Source organism: Cavia porcellus, unplaced genomic scaffold, assembly GCF_034190915.1.
Source record: "Cavia porcellus strain 051 isolate PalLab524CR breed Dunkin Hartley unplaced genomic scaffold, mCavPor4.1 scaffold_28, whole genome shotgun sequence".
NCBI lineage: Eukaryota > Metazoa > Chordata > Mammalia > Rodentia > Caviidae > Cavia > Cavia porcellus.
This window is the reverse complement of record NW_026947511.1, coordinates 45,011,391-45,028,319: the sequence shown is the minus strand read 5'-3', so window position 1 is coordinate 45,028,319 and position 16,929 is coordinate 45,011,391. Positions and strand designations below refer to the sequence as shown.

The following is a 16,929-nucleotide window of genomic DNA, read 5'->3' as shown; positions in this document are numbered from 1 at the left end:
CGGCGTAGGTAAACATCAAGGGTGCAAATCAGAGCACATTATAAAATGGAATGACGAGCACTAAGTAAGGTCTAGGGCTAACGCAGGTGGCACAGGCTCGTGGCCACCACCGCCCTGGAACATTCTTCCTTTCCTCGCTTCCTTCTGCATGGCCCCTGCCATCCTCCTTCCACCCATTTCTCCCTTCCCTCTCTGGGAGTAGCCTCTGCCCTCTGGGCAGTGACAGGCTCTCAGCGCCAGCAGCGAGGTCAGGCAAGAGCAGACGGCACACTTCCGAGCTGCGCCCCTCACACGGGGCCCGCAGCTGCCCACCCGGAAGGAACTGCGGGTGCGATACACGCCATGGCGGTGGCCGGGGAAGCTTGGCTCCCAGCCTTCACCGAAGTGAACATCCAGGAAAGACCCGAAATTTCTAGAAGCGCTCTCCATTCTCCCTTTTCAGCTTGCCAATGATGGTGGTTTCAAATTAGCAGTAAGCAAACCATACACTTTCTGAAGTAATTCTGAGCATTTTTATATGGTATACCTGATATGTTCCCAGTCAACACCTTCAAAAAAAGAATTATTTTTGATTTCCTCAACTCCAGGGGCTCCAATTCTATGTTCCCATTCACAGCAGAATCTGGAAAAGACAGATGCCTTTCAGCAGACCTCGAAGTGTTTCTTACGTTAAAAAAAATCTCCTCCTCTTTGTCTTTATTTTCTCCTGAGAGGAGAGTAAGAGGAAGCAGGAACAGAACTAGGAGGTAATGAATTTTTTAAAACCTTCATTCCTGTCATAACCCCTGACCAGCAGGTGGGGGACAGTTTCTGATACCTCAGAATGAGATCCTTGGCTCTCTCGGAGATGGGAACTTCCGGAGGGAAAGTCAGAGTTTCTTTCCAGTTCATCACCTTCTTGTATGTCTCTTGAGGGGTCTCAGAACAGAAAGGTGGGTAGCCTGTAATAAAAGAGGCACTTCGAAGCTCTTCCACCCACTCTTGAGTCTGAGATTGCTCTCCGGAACGCAGCTTTACATGTCCACTCCTGTGACATGGCCAGGACCCCCACTCATCCCCGAAACCAGAAGCTGCTTCTGCTGTTTCCCCAAACCCCTAAGCCCAGAGCGCTGTACTGTTCCTCTGGTGCCAGTAGGAAGACAGTAATAGTTGCAGCTGAGAAAAGAAAAGAGGACGTAAGAGAGACGTAGGAGTAGAGCTGTAGGTGTGGGGTGCACCGTGTCCAAAGAAATGAAGGGGTGGAACGATACCATTGCACAAGACTCTGCTCTCGGGATGTCCTGTATGGCAAAAGTGCCCAACAAGCTGAGTAACAGCGTAAGTAGGTTTCAAAAGTGAACGTCCTGCCTCTTTTGGACAAGTGCAGGCCAGAGGAGAAACACATGCCGTTAGCTGCCTGGCCCTCCAGACAGGGAACATCTACCTCCATGGCCTCCATCCAGTGATCCCAGAGAAAGACTACCGCCTCTCCTAGTGTTCAGTGACACATGGCCACCCCTACAGATGTGTCCCCTAAATACAGAGACACCATTCAACTAGAAGGGAGAGGCCAATGAGCCCATTTTGAAGGCTTTTTGACAGAGGACAGGGGCAGTGAATTAATTTACAGAGTGAGTGAGGCAAGACCCAGGCTTTCTGCCTATGAGGTGTGATTTAAAAATACAGTGTTTTTAATAGAAGTAAACGTGTTACAGTAAGAGACTGCCATTAACCCCTCAGAACACTAGCCTCACTTGCAGTTCACTCAGCGCAATGTTCTGGCCACTTCTTGAAGCGGCTGTAGAAGTCCCTTAGCCTAGCTTTACTGGGGCCTTGGTCACCTTGGCGTTTAGGGTCAATTCCAGATTGTCTCCTTTCCATGGTTTTGACCAGCAACTAAGGTGGATGAGGGCACCCCGAATGCCTGTGGTCTGCCTTTCTGCTGGGCAGCACTGCCTGGTGGCATCCACTGTACTTCTGATCACACCTCTATAGGACTTCAGGGAGCGGCAAGACTGATGGAATGTTTGAAGTGAGGGGGCAGCATTTTGGGGGGAATTAATGGCAATGTGATTTTTACTGTAATAAAATTTTAACATTCACTGTAGTTTACAATCACCCATTAGACAACAGATGTTTCCTAAGTGCCAGCAGTGACTAAGTGTACTACATGGAAGGGATGAAAGCATAGAACAACATGATCAGAAAGGACTCCTGGGATGCCAGAAAGTCTGAGAATACAAATGGAGTGGGATACATGTGACTGACAAAGAGCTGTCTAGAAAACTCCACTTGGAAAGACAAGTGGGGAAGAGGACCTTGACCGCCTTTGGCTGGAACAGCCTGATGCCAGCGTCCTGGATGCACACAAAGTCCTCTGGGACATGCAACTTACCGATGAGCATCTCATACATGATCACCCCAAGCGACCACCAATCACAGAGCTTGTTGTACCCGGTCTGCATGAACACCTCGGGAGCAATGTAGTCAGGAGTGCCTACTGTGGAGAAGGCCTGAAACACGTACCACACGTCAGGGGAGCACTCAGCGTGGCGCTGAGTTCTAGTCTACAAGCACCACCAGGAGCTACCCCAAACTACGTAAATAGCATGCCCAGCAGTTTAATGCAAGATTGACTTGCCAGAGCATTTTCCAAAAGGAACAATGAAGCTTTGTTAACGAGCTGAAAGACCCTTTTAAATAGATTCAAAGCTCCTAATTCACTAGATCAAGGTGTCTTACCACAACAAGCACCACCATTTACTGAGCACCCATTAAGAACCAGACTCTGCATCTTTGTGTGTATGTAATAAGCCTATCCACTCCTGACAAAACTGCACAGGGAGGTGACCCCTGTCACCATTCTCCTGGGGTCTGCAGAGCCCTGCTGTTAGAGAAGGCGCACTAAGCGCTCTCCTCCGCCTGTCTGACGCATGTGTCCAGGGTGCTCCCGAGTGTGTGGCCAGAGCTGGTGCTGCAGGGCCTTCCCACCATTTGACTTGGTTTTTCCCTTGTTTATATTTTGATATACAGAGAATTTTTGCCCCTTTAAAGTACTAAAATAAGTATAAAATTTCCTTTATGATTTGTACTGCTTGTGTCTAATTTAAGGAATCTTGCTTTGCTCTGAGGTCATATAAATATTGTTGTGTATTTTCTTAAGGTTTTATTTTTCATACAGCATTGATTTTTATATACAGTGAAATCAGGGATCCATTTTTTATACATTACTTTAAAAATACAAATATTAAATAATATAAAAGCTCGTAAGTTTTAAAATTTTGTACCTTCTGTGTATTTTAAGATTTAACATCTGAACCAGATTGGGCCTCCCCCCACAAATCAAAAGTATTTTCATTCTAATCATAGAAGAAAGAACTATATATACCCCCTAATTTAGAGATTAAATTTATTCTAGCAAGATAAATACTAAGTAAATTTTACTTGATCAAAGATTATACAACTAGAGGTCTGCCGACACAGGAAAACAATCCCTTCAAGATATTAAAATGTTAAAAAATCCATGGATATACATGTACCCTCTCCGCCCAAGGAATGTAAACATTACAGGCTGTACACATGTACTGCTAACCCACAGCCAGCACGTTCACACTGTGAAAGGGAGGAGACATGCCTTGCTCTGGAGCTGGAGCTGCCACCAGAGCCTGCCTGGCTTCCGCAGTGTTTGCAGAGGCTGAGCCTTCTCAGGCTAGGCTCTGGCTGCTATCCACACTGTCCTCAACTCCGGCCTTGCACCTAACCCTTCTTTGGCGTCTGAGTAGCGCTGGTGAGCACGGCCACCTAGAAGAGCTCTGCCAGCTGAAAGCAGTCACGTCAGTCACATCATATGTGCTAAACCTTAGGGTTCCTTTTAAGGGTTGTGCAGGAAATAAAGTGACTTCTTTTCTATTAATCTATGTCCATAAATTCTACCCTAAAGAATAAACTGACAGGCAACCCTCTCGGGACCTCTCTCCTCTCTCTCTCTCTCTCTCTCTCTCTCTCTCTCTCTCTCTCTCTCTCTCAGAAACTTTCTTTCAATCTGCTCCTAAGAAAATAAATTAAACAGAAACTGACAAAGATCTTATATACCACCTCTTGCCTCTGTGGTTTAATAATTTCAAGCTGACACATACCTTTTACTTAATTAAATACCAGGGTCTAAGACTACCCATGACCACATCACAATTTAAAACATTACAGTAGAATCCAGGCAGCCAACGAGCAAAACCAAGGTGTCTGCTTTTTTCCAGTGACTCCCAAAGGACTGAAAAGCAGCACCTTTGGGGAGCTAATTACATACCTAGAGCATACATGTACACTAATGATTAAATGGCATCCACCTTGATGCCCGCCACACTGATTATTTCCAAAAGCCAAAGGAAGGGACATTTGGAAAACTAAGGTGGCTTTATTTCTTCAAGTTATGAAGGGAGGTAGCATGAAAGTGACCCTAATTTACACTTTCTCATTTCTACTATGACTAGAAAAGGCAAGAACTTTAATTACTGCATCAGGGCCTTAAATGTACTCAATTTTCAGAAAGCTTTTTTTTTTTTTTTCCCCAGAAAGCTATTAAAATGACATCTAACTGCAGATCCGGCAGTTGTGTGATCTCCTTCCTTGTAGAACATTAAAGGTTGCTAGTGAGGTTGAGTTGGGTCCTCTGGTGCACATCAAAAAGCACAAAGTGTGACTCAGAGTCTAAGGATGGTTTCAAGGTGCTTAAACTTAGTTACCCCTGAAATGTTAACATAGTAGCCAAAAATTACATTTTGACTCATTCTCAAAAAGGAGAAAAAGACTGTGGGTATAGCTCAGTGGCAGAGCATTTGCTAGCAGGTACAAGACTCTGGGTTCAATAAGCAGCACCACCTTTCAAGGTTCTTTACTATATGGTAGCTCCAAAATATGCTGGGGTTTCATACCAGTTTCCCGAACAGGCAGGAGCCATCATTTAGGAGTTTTTCTCAGTGACAGAACCATTTACTGCATCGTGCAATCACCTAGTCTTTCAAACTTCAGATACTCAAACACCATAGACCAACTGCATCAGTCTCTGTGAGTGGCAGTCAGTATCAGTGCGCTCTGAGATTCCTGAAGTGATCCTGGTTCGTAGCCATGGAAAGACACAATAAACGTGCTGAGTGTGCTGTTGCAGACCTATGATCCGAGCACTCGGGCGGCTGAGGAGGGAGGACTGCTGCAAGTTTAAGGCCAGGGTGGGCTACAAAGTGAGTTCAAGGCCAGCCCGAACTGCACTGTGAAACCCCATTTCAAAAAGGACAAAAAAAAAATAAAAAAAATTAAAAAACCGGTTTCACTATGTGGTTCGGGCTGACCTCAAACTCATGATCCTCCTGCCTCAGGCTCCTAAGTACAGCGGTTTTACAGGTACATCCATGCCTGATTTGATTCTTTCTTAATCCCACAGGCTTCCATTTTCACAGACGACTAGCATTTACTTTCGAGTGACCCAGAACATGAGTTATTAAAGGTTCTATAGAGAAGTCTAATTCACGCTTTACTAAGTAGCCTGGCTAAAACTCACCATATCTGGCAACCTGCAAAGTACCATTGTACATGCAGACATGTGTTTTACTTCATATATGAACCTATTAATCAGTTATATAGTTAAACATAAATTTTGCCTACATAGCAACATCTCCTACTAGTGAATTTATATTATTTAAATAACTTCTAACAGCTGAGCATGGTGTTACATGCCTACAATCCTAGGAGGCGGAGGCATACAGACTGCTGTGAGATCAACACCAGCCTGGGCTACAAAGCGAATTACTGAACTGCATAGGGAAACCTAGCCTCAAAAAGACAAAGAAAAAAAAATCCAATGTACTATCAAGGTAAATGCAATAAAGCTACTTATTTTTATGCCTTGAGCATAATTTTGTATGTGTAAAGATTTTACTTTTCCTTTATATTTCTGTATAATTTTGATTGCTAAGTACTCTTTTTGAACTACAAACTAAAAAAAGGAAGCAGATGAATTGAAGAATCTTGCCTAAATGGATCAAAATATAATTCCTTTGTCAAGAAAGGTAGACCCGGAGGGAAAGGTACTGAGTATTACCAACTGGAAGCCCAGAACAAGGCCACTCACTGCAAGTGTCAGAGAACAACCTACTGTTACCTGCTCTCCTTTTGGTGCTACCAACACGATGGGGCTCTATTAAGAGAACTTTTCAAGCAAGGGATATGCTGCAAATATGTACTACATGCAAATTTACGGCTTATTTCCAAACTTATTCGTACTTGGTTTATAGCATTACAGAAGCCACAGATACTACTTACTAGCTGACGTCTGTTTCTTTTCCAGGTTTCTGCTTTCCTTTTGGAATTCATGTTTTGGAAAGCTAAAAATAGATAAAACAAGTTCTAATCAAAATTCGGATGGGGCTATTTACTGCTGTGGAGAGTGCTAGTTTAAGTCCCATGAAACCCTACATTATAGTTCCTATCTAGATGTCCCCAAAACCTCAGTTGGCTGACTATGGCCTGAAACTTCTAACAATTGTGACCCAAAATGAACCTCTCCTCCTTTAATTTGTTAGAGTTGGATATTGGATCCTAGTGATGATCAGTGACCCAGGCATCTAAGGCCTGCTCTTATCCCCACATACTAAAAATTCCAATGGCATATTTCCCAGTATCTCAGCACGTCCAAATCAGAAACTCAAATATTAGCAAGCACTATACAGTGAGGGCTGCAAACAATACTCCATGTGGATGAAATGGCAAGAGAACACTTTTGGATTTGCAGGGAATTTGGTCTCAATAAAAGCAAGGGTCCTAAAGTAGACCTAAAATATTCACAATTTCTCAAAATTATCATCAAAATTCTAAGAGTAACAATTGCTACATACACAAGGACCTTCCAATGTGGGCCACATTATTTGACATAAACTTTCCCAGAATGAATTGTGCTTTTATTACATAATCTTCAATGATTTGGTAGTGAAGAAAAGGTAACCTCATAAAGGTGAATTTCTCTGGACTGAAACAAAGAATCACCTAGGACAGTGGTGGCAAACTTATGGCACTACTGTTGCGATGTTTTCCTTTTAAAACAAAAGATGTTAATGTGAGAGTTGTTTTTTCTAACCAAGGTTTAATTGCAGCGTTGGTACCCTGTGATAAAGGGGTTTTGGCAGCAGCCTGGTGCCTGGTCTCTAGGCCTGCCAGTCTAGGATAAATCTAGACTGGACAGTTTGCAGAACTTTTCTTCTACAACTCTTGCTTGCCCGCCCCATGTTCATCCACAGCACCCTTCTGGGAGCGCTCTTAGGAAAGCACGTTTAACGTCAGCCTTAACACACTGGCCTCACCAGACAGTATACATCATCTCCTCTTTAAAAACCCATGCTGTGGGCACCCCCTCCGTCCTGAGTAAATTGACTGCCAAAAAATAGCTCTCCTCACTCCCTTGGAACAAAAGGCTAACACTTACTGAAATCACTGGGCAGGCTGTGGTTCAGATTCCGATAGAACTCTGTCCTGTGTGCTTTCTTCAGTCCTGTGCAAAGGCCAAAGTCAGAAAGTTTCACATGGCCCTGAGGAAAGGAAGGAAAAACGATGAACACGCTTGCATATGGAACAGAGCACTATCTTCTGCCCCTTCCCCTGTCCATTACATCTCTACAGCCTAAGGATACTGGGTTTTCTCCTTTTATTACAGAGGAAAATGTGTAATAATAAACTTTTGAAAGAGCACCCTAAGTGCTACCATATTAGTGATTTTCATTTTTGCATGTTACCTTTGGTTTTGTTCAAATAATAGATTTCTTAACACAGCTGAACACTCCATAGAACCTAGAGATAATTTTTCTACTTTAATGAATATAATCCAACTATTTTATGTTTTTACAAAATTACCATTTTTAATGTCTATAATAGTCCTTTGACTTTTAGCACATTATTATTTATTTAACCATACTGGATTCTTTTTTTTTTTTTTTTATTTAAGAGGAAAAAGAGAAAAACACAAAACAAACCAAAGCGGCGTAAGGGTACACGCAATACAGAACTACAAAACAAAACAAAACAAAACAAAACAAAAAACCATAACAGTAAGAAATTACCTGCTAGTAGATTACACACTATTTTCTTGAAAATAGTTCCTCAAATCACAGTATCAAAGAACACAAGGTGGACATTCAAACAGGGAGACTGCAAACAGCTGTGTTCAATGTTCCAAAAACATTGATAAAGTCAGCTATTTAACACCCCCAAACACACTTGCTGTTATATCCGTTAGAGCTCCTTTTCTTTTTTTTTTTTTCCCTCTCTTTTTTACAACAAAATTTACACATCTTGGATTTTATTACTCCTTAGTGCTTATTACTTTCTTTGGGGGGGGGGCATACTGGATTCTTAACTATTTTCAATTCTTTACTTTTATCTAACATGGATTGTAACTACCCTTGAAAGAGGGGGTCTGTACCCCCAATTCAAACTGTGCGGGATACACAGGATGCCCTGAATAAATGGTTGTTAAAATTATGAGTAATGAACAAATCTTGTTCATATAGCTTTTTCTCCTCTTGAATTTCACTAGGACAAATTCTAAAAAGTAAACTGCTTAAAAGACAAAGGGAATAATACTTCAGTCACTGCTTCAGCCTCCCTCCTAACCTCCTGGAAAATGGGGATAATGACACCCTTCTGGCATAAATGAGGATCAGCGCATGCATGGCTCCTAACACAACGGCTGGCACACAACTAGCGACAGAAAAGAAGTGTGTGTCTTGGGGTGGTGGGAGTTTAAGTGCATGGAAGAGGTGAAACAAGAGCAGCAGAGGAAGTCCTGACGCTCGGGAGGCACCTGCTGAAGGTCAGTCGGAACTGCAGAGGCCAAGGTTTGAGCCTGAATGACCTCGGGCTGGTCTTTCTGCAGTACCCTGTCCAATGGGTGCTCTTAGGGCTGAACACACGAACTTGCCAGAGCACAAGGCCAAAGGATACCTGCTCAGATGGATCAGGTTTCACGTTTTGTTTTTTAAGGAAATCCTATCGGATGTGTGTGTGTGAGAGAGACACAGCAGGTAAACTGCTATACAAGGACAGCTCTGAGCCCACTCAGAATCTTTTTTCTGACTTGCAAGTAACTTGTCCTACAAGCCAGGGAACAGACTTTTAATTTATAGTTCTCAGAATTACATGTTTTGCTGAGGAAAGGAGATGTCTTAAAATCAGTGCCCAGAGCAAATGTTATTCAAGCCTAGACTTCCAGAGAATTTTATAGCTCTTCTGAGTACACAGCAGAAACTCAACACTTCTGCATTTGTACACCACAACCTATGAATCCAACACATAAATGGACGTGCATGTGAGAGCATTTTAGTACAAGTGGAAGGCAGACCTGCACCTAGAAGGACCCTCACACCTCTCCAGCTAGGCCGGGATCTCAAAGTCGTGGCCTTCAGTGTGTTTCATGGACCTACACATAGACTACAGCTAAGCCAGTACTAAGACACCTGGGTGTCTGAACCCAAAACCACACAAGGCAGGCCAATGCTTATTAAAAATACATGTGAACTCCATTTGGTTTTATTCTCTTCAAAAAAAAGTAGTAAGAACTGTGAGAGTAATAAAACCTAAAAAGTGTAATTGTTATTGTAAAAAAGAGAAAAAGAAAGTGGTCTACAGGATATAACTGCATGTATATTTAAGTGTGTAGGATAGAAAACCATATTACTAAGTTTTTGTTGGATCATTGAACAGAACTGTCTGCAACCTCACTGTATGAATGTCCACTTTGTATGCTTTAATTTTGTAATTTGGACAACTGTTTCTAAGATGACAATATGTAATCTATTAACTAGTGATTTCTTACTGTATATTTTTTTTCTTGAAATTCTGTATTACTTGTACCCTTTTACTCCTTTTTTTTTCCTTTCTTTTTTCTCTTTAAATTAAAAAAAAAATACATGTGAACTTGCCAGGGATTTAAGCTCAGCAGCATAAGCACCTGCTTGGCAAGTGTGTAGTCGTGAGTTCAATTCCTAGTACCAAAAAAAAAAGAAAGGAAAAATAATATGTGAACTTAATGGCATAGGATAGATCTTATATAGCACTAATATTTAAAACAGACTAAAGGTTCTTTCGCACTAAAGGGATTTTCGAGTTTCTCTAGATCAGTATGTTCTCTAGTTAACAATAGCAAGGTTCAGATATAAACAGATTTCTCACAGTTATTCAAAATTTAGTTAGGTTTGAATCCTGGCACAAAAATAATAATAACAAATTTAGTGGCACAAGAGTTCTGTTCTGACTTACACTGACTTTTAAAAAAAAGCTTATTTTTTATATCTAAAGATACCTGTAGCTGGGCATGGTGGTGTATACCTATATACCTAGCACTTGGGAGGCTGAGGCAAGAGGATCATAGCAAGTTTGAGACCAACTTGGACTCCAAAATGAGCTGAGGGTCAGTTTGAACGGCATAGTGAGACCCTGTCTCAAAAAAGACAAAATAGGGGGCTGGAAGTTTAGCTCAGCGGCATAAGCGCCTGCCTTGCAAGCAGGCAGTCGTGAGTTCGATCCCCGGTACTGATAAAAAGGAAAAAGACAAGAAAAAAAAAAAAAGACAAAATAAATGAATGAAAAAAAATAAAGATAAACAGGTCATTTCAGAGGTTGTGCAGAGGGCATGTGATCAGCAACTTGGACTTTGTGGGAGGTTTTTGTTTCTGCTGCTGCCTGAGTTCCTGGTTCTTGCCTAAGTTCCTCTTTAGCGCAACATAAAGGTGACGGAAAGGTGGTATATTAGCAGTATGGTTAGTTATATACTATGAGAGGATTACTCTCTTTGGCCTTATTACAAAATAACCTTTAAGTCAATTTTGCTCTTGAGTAGGTTCACGAATGTCCTATTAAACAACCACGAGCCTTTCAGAGAGAGGAAGTAACAATAAACATGCCTGTTTAAAAAAAAAGAAAGAAAACCTACCAGGCATAAAGCAGCTCCCCCAAGCTGAGGTTAGCATACTATTCCTAAGATACCTTGCTGTCCAGCAGAAGGTTGTCTGGTTTGATGTCTCTGTGGATGAATCCGAGCTGGTGAATAGAGTCTATGGCTAACACTGTCTCTGCTATGTAAAACTGAGTCTCTTCTTCCGTCAGAGTGTCTTTTTTCATCAACAGGGTCATCATGTCCCCTGAAAGCAAAGGATACAAAGCCACCACCATACACCACAGATACACACACATACCCGTGCACACACACATAACACACAAACAAGACATGATTAAGTACTGGTTTCCAGGTGTTTCTCCCCTATCTGCCAACACTTGGCAGCTAAACAGAACTCTGCTGTGTTCAAAAATTTACCAACATTGCCAATAGAAGGCAAATAGCAAGTAGTTTCTAATCCTTAAAGGGTAAGAATCACAGCTACCAAGAGCAAAATAAGCATTTTCACACCTAAGCTTGGCCACTGACCACTTGCTGGGCTTTCCATTTGACTTTTGAGAAAAAAAAGGTAATTTCTCCCATACTTATTTTTACAAAAAAGTAAATTTGCTTAATTTGGGGAAAAAACTGCTTTACTTTTCATTTTGCACAAGCATCAGCAAACTTCTCTACATGAGAAGTAAATGTTGTGAAACATAGGTTATGTTACATAGGTCACTGTTACAGAGAGAAACTGTCATGCCACATAAAAATGTCAATAGCTGGGAAGGTTGAAAATGAGCTTTTCAATTTGTTTCTATTCACAAAAAACTAGAAGCCAAAACAATGAAGAGGTGGGACACAAGTAGCCAAGAATTAGTCCACAGGGCAGCAGATATGGTAATGCATGACTGTAATCCCAGCATTCAAGAGGCAGAAACAGGAGGATTGCTGCAAATTCAAGACCAGCCTGGGCTACACAGTGAGTTCCAGGATAGCCTGAACTGCATAGGGAAATCGTGTCTGAAATAGACACACACACGCAAAAAAAAAAAAAAAAAACAAAGACAGAAGCAATTAGTCCACAGGAGAAAATGTTACACACTGCAATGTATAATAACTGCTTTTCAAAAGTGCACACAGTATACCACTCAAGATCAGTGGGCTTTCCACAATGTTTTACTATAGATATTTAGGTATATGCCACTATCTTTTATATGTCTTATAAAACAGTGTCAATTTTTAGCAGTTAAATGGTAACTTCTTTAGTTTTCTGCAAAGTCAAAGCTTAATTATTTGTGCTTAATATCAAAAACATTAAGCAGCAAAGATTCAAATCCTAAAACTCAACAATTAGAAGCAAATATGGATAAGTTACTTAAAATTTTAAGAAAGAAAAAAGATTTCAGTTTAAACTCATATAAGGCTATTTATGATACAAGACAGGGAAGAGAGAAACCTTTAATTTAATAGAGCATCACTGCTACTTTCTGAATTTAATTTCATTCATAATTTTAGTTTTTGTATTCCTGAAGAAAAGTCGGTATTTACCTTAGGCAAAAATGAAACCATTTATTAGCTGCTCTTTCTGGACTAAGATTTGAAAAACAGGCCTCCTGCTTACAACCAGCAGCATCTGAGCCAAAGATGCCCCAGAGATGTGGGGCAGTGCCCGTAGGCCCACACTGGGGTGGCTGCATGGCCTCCACGCGTGGCTCAGGAGTGCACCCAGGGCCTCACCTATGTGAAGGTTGCCCAGACCACTGGAGAGCTCTCACCAGACAGTCTGTGGCTCTGCAGGCCAACTCCACCGAGCACAAAGGGCAGGGTCCAGGGCATACAAGAAAGGCTATGGAAAATGGTGCAGGAGAAACCCAAACTAGCTCTTCTTCCTACTTAGGGACTAACTGAACATGCCAGAGTTTCTCTTCATTTTACTAGACAGACTCACTTCTAACCTTGATCGATTAATGACAAAAAATTCTTGGTAACCTTTGATCTAAACTGAGGGTTGCTACAAGATCAATATATTATCCCACAATTGTATTTGCTTTGCTAAAACTAAAAAGGAAAAAGTTGTCCTTTGTGTTTTTCCTCCTGAGTTTGCTCAGTTTATCTGCTCACTCACTAGGAAACAGACTGAGTTCCCCAGAGCAGAGTGTGATCTGTTCTGGTTTACTATGGAGCTGTTTTAGGAGATACAAATGCAGAAGCATGGAAATCTTGAAATCTTAGAAATAAAAAAACTGATTCTGGCTTCTAACAGAAGTAATAAGAAATTCATTTCCTTAGTTAGAATAAGAAATCTAAAAACTTAAAAGCAAAAAATGTTATAGCTTCAAATTTGTCCCTTGGATAACCTGTGTATGATTCTCCTTGGCAGGAAAGCAAGCAGAGCTCCTAGTTTATGCTTACACATTTTAAAGAAAAAAGAAAGAAATATCCTTTTGAAATTCTGAGAGTGAATGAAAAGGTTCTAAGATTGGAAAAAGACACCCCCAGCACAAGACAGATTACCAACCTCCTTTACAGACCTAAAAGAGATACGGAAAGCAACTTTGTAAGCACAATTAAAAGTAGAAAGGGTTAATTGTTGAGGAGAGAGAGAAACCACAGAACAAAAAGGAAAAATGACCTTTCATCATTAAGTAATTACCTCCAGGCAGGAACTCCATGATTAGGTAGAGGTTTAGCTTATCCTGAAAACTATAGAACATTTTCACAACCCACAAACTGTCTGCCTCCACTAGAATGTCACGCTCCGCACGAATGTGGCCAACCTGGAGGTATATGCATTTGATTAATGACAGCCTTGCTCTGCTTTATCAGATTGCTTATCTGCTTAAACAATTTAAATACTGTTTTGAGTACTGTGATGGTCCAAAAGACCCGCTCAGGCACACCTGCTAAAACTCAAAATTGACATTTGACTTAAATGTCATTGGTGATGAAAACTGAGAGATGAAAAGGCTATAAAAACTGCAAAATGAATGGCTTTAATGTAAATGGTAACAATGCTAAAAATTAAACCTCTTCTTAAGTTAAAATCACCACTCTTTTGCAAATATTTTGTTCTAGCAACTTCTCACAATAAAAACAAGTCCTCAAAGTGAGGCTCTTTTAAGGAAGTCCTAGCTCAGGTCTGCAATGCTATCTAAAACGACAGTGACCATTCTAGAATGCTAGGGTGCCACAGTGTTCGGTTCTCTGCTAGACATATAGTGTACTCATCAGTGCTTACTGAACTGACACACAGAATACCTAAAAGTAAAGTTACAGATTCAAAATAATGACATTTCTTCCCAGTTTTCTAGTTTTACTGAAATGTCTAGCTAAGGAAACCAAGTTGCAAGAGGTTAGGGAGAGCTAACAGAATTATTTTGCTGAAATAATGCTTATATCAAATTTACCTTATTTACTTTAAATATGCAACAGTAATCAAAACACTGCTCTCTCACCCTCTCTTCTTTTTTTAAGTGTCACAAGAGCCAAAGGTGTTGAATCTAGTCTAAATTTATTAAAACCTGGCCCACGCCTTTAGTAGAGGTTTGGCGTTCACATACACTGTCAGTCGTAAGTGTTCTGAGGCTCACAAGCGTGGGTACCTCTGGGGACAAAGTAGGCCCACGGTTGTTTTGCTGAGCACTACTTTACTGAAATGCCTGCCATGGGAACTCTTCCATTTGGACCCCAGCCCCACTGTCTCCCTGTCTTACATCAATCTGGCCTCACTGTTACATGCTAACTCTTGGGCATTTGGAGACACTGAGTTTACATATTTGAGTTTTCTCTCTCTACTAAAATTATTCTTTGGGAAATTTTGAAATAGTTTCAGTATGCAGAAAACATTTTTACATTGGTATTTATCATGCAAGATAAGGCAAATATACAATAGAGGTGATGCAGAACAGTGGCATGAAAACCACAAGAAGCTAAAATAATCAAACATCTCTCTTTACTTGACTTCAATACAATTTTTTGGGAAATGAATGCAGTTATGCCCCAGAGTTATGTCCCTGCCCTACCAGACACTAAGACTGTAGAAGGCAACCTTCACATGCTTGCTCCTCCTGGCTGCCACTAAGGGTCTTACCAGAGATAAGGAGAAGCACTACTAGTACCATTTATCACTCATCCTGGAGGACAGAATGGTGACAGTAACATTTCCTGTCATGGAGAAAGCTATGGTCGCTGCAAGCACACCTCGGCCTGCTCTCCTGGGGATGAAATAGCAGCTAGAAACCTCAAAATGTACAAGTGGAGTCAGCTGAATACAGAGTAAGAATGGGAAGAGGCGGAAGGGCTACTCACACCAAAGAGTCTCTTTCCCCCATTCCGTAAGTGTGTAACAGGGCAGGGTGCTTGCTGCTATCTGGAGTACTGAGACAGCAGAGATAAAATCAGCCTTTCTTCCCAGTATAACAGTGCACTTGGCATCACAATGGAAAGTTTGCCTTTTGTACTAGAAAAGAAACATCTAACACTAGCTTAATAGGTGTGCTTTACCTTTTACAGATTTTCTAGGTGGCAGAAATTTCCACCTTGTGGGGCAGAATAACCACCTCAATGCTCATTGAGTAGCTTTAATTCCTATTAAGTTCAATAAAAGTAAACCAAAAAAAATGATTTTTCCTCTAGATAAGAAACTTATCACTGTGAAAAAAAAAAATGCTCTGAACCTAAACTTTGTCAGCTCTACTGAAAAAGAAAGGATTTGCACTGGCCTATATCTTTAACCTGACACAAATCTGCTGGTGCTCCTTTAAGAAGTCTGGCCCAGGTGGAGCCTGTGAGCACTCTTTAGCCACAAGAGATGAAACCCAGGGAGCTGAATCCATTAGCTTAGGTAAGCTAAACACTTGCATTAATGTGCCATTTAATGCATAAGTTAATGCAGAATTTAAAATGCTAATTGGAATAGACATTTCCTTTTCTCTTCTTTCCTTTCCCTTTTTCTTTTTAAGACAGGATGCTGTTCTGCTCTGCAGTTTAAGCTGGCCTGGAACTCACTTTGTAGCAAACTGGCTCAAACTCACAGTGATCCTCCTGGTTCAACCTTCTGAGCGCTGGGATTACAGGCGTGTGTCCCAACTGGCTTATGTCCTTTATTTTCATTTGGAAAATTTTAGAAATTGATTTTTTTTTTTTTTTGGTCTTTTTAAGACAGGGTCTCGCTATCTGTTCAGGCTGGCCTTGAGCTCACTTTGTAGCCCAAGCTGGTCTCGAACTTGCAACAAAGTTACTGCCTCAGCCTCCTGAGTGCTGGGATTACAGGAGTATGCCACCACGGGCAGCTCTAGAAATTGATTTTGAAGAAGGTATAATCTTTGAGAAAAGATTTTTACATGCTAATGTGTTAGGATCACAGTTATGCTGGACAAGAGGCACATGCTAGGTAGAATTAATAATTCTAAAAATCTTATATGTATATCACTTTACAGTTTTCTTCCAACTGCTGATTATTTGCTATCAGTTTTGAGTCTTTGTTAAAACTATAGGAAATATACCTTGTAAAAATAAAATTTACTCATGCAATGTAAATATAAAGACTAACACAGAAACTATGCTTTACTTCTCAAGAGTAACTAGTATTCTCTCAATGCCTACACACCCGCAGTATTCATTAACTTCTAGTAACGAACAAAAAGGACGACTGCATTTTGCACAAGGTTGGTGTTAGCTTAAACGATAGTGTCTAATGATTGACTGCCAAGGATTTGACACTCTTGACTGAAATTTCTGGGAGTCTAGGGCTTCTGGGTAACACATAAAAATCAAAGAAAAAATAAAATGCCCACATTTTGAGGTGGCATTTAAAAGAAGGCAAAGAAGCTCCGTGACTTTTTTTCCTCCCGGGCAGCAGAAAAATAGTCAGGCCAGTCTCCATCCTTGCCCTTGGGCTCAGTGGGAGGGAACTCCCCTTGCCACAAGGTCCCTGTACTCCTGTAACATCAGATCTTTTATAGAGCACCTGAGCCATCACCTGCTGCAATCTATTCTTGAGCTACATTATTTTTATAGAATGGCTACATTCTCAC

General features: G+C 41.0%; 1 protein-coding gene across 2 annotated transcripts in view; it reads right to left on the bottom strand.

Moving 5' to 3' along the window:
- Stk38 (serine/threonine kinase 38) overlaps positions 1–16,929 on the bottom strand; it is a 39,533-nt gene that overhangs the window by 2,848 nt on the left and 19,756 nt on the right. For both annotated transcript variants that reach the window (XM_013156654.2, XM_003473891.4), the window contains exons 6-12: positions 13,548–13,671; positions 11,002–11,156; positions 7,448–7,550; positions 6,292–6,353; positions 2,375–2,492; positions 818–941; positions 527–622 (exon numbers count right to left, since the gene is read on the bottom strand). In XM_013156654.2, the coding sequence (XP_013012108.1) occupies positions 527–622; positions 818–941; positions 2,375–2,492; positions 6,292–6,353; positions 7,448–7,550; positions 11,002–11,156; positions 13,548–13,671 (782 nt within the window). The remainder of the gene's footprint in view (positions 1–526; positions 623–817; positions 942–2,374; positions 2,493–6,291; positions 6,354–7,447; positions 7,551–11,001; positions 11,157–13,547; positions 13,672–16,929) is intronic.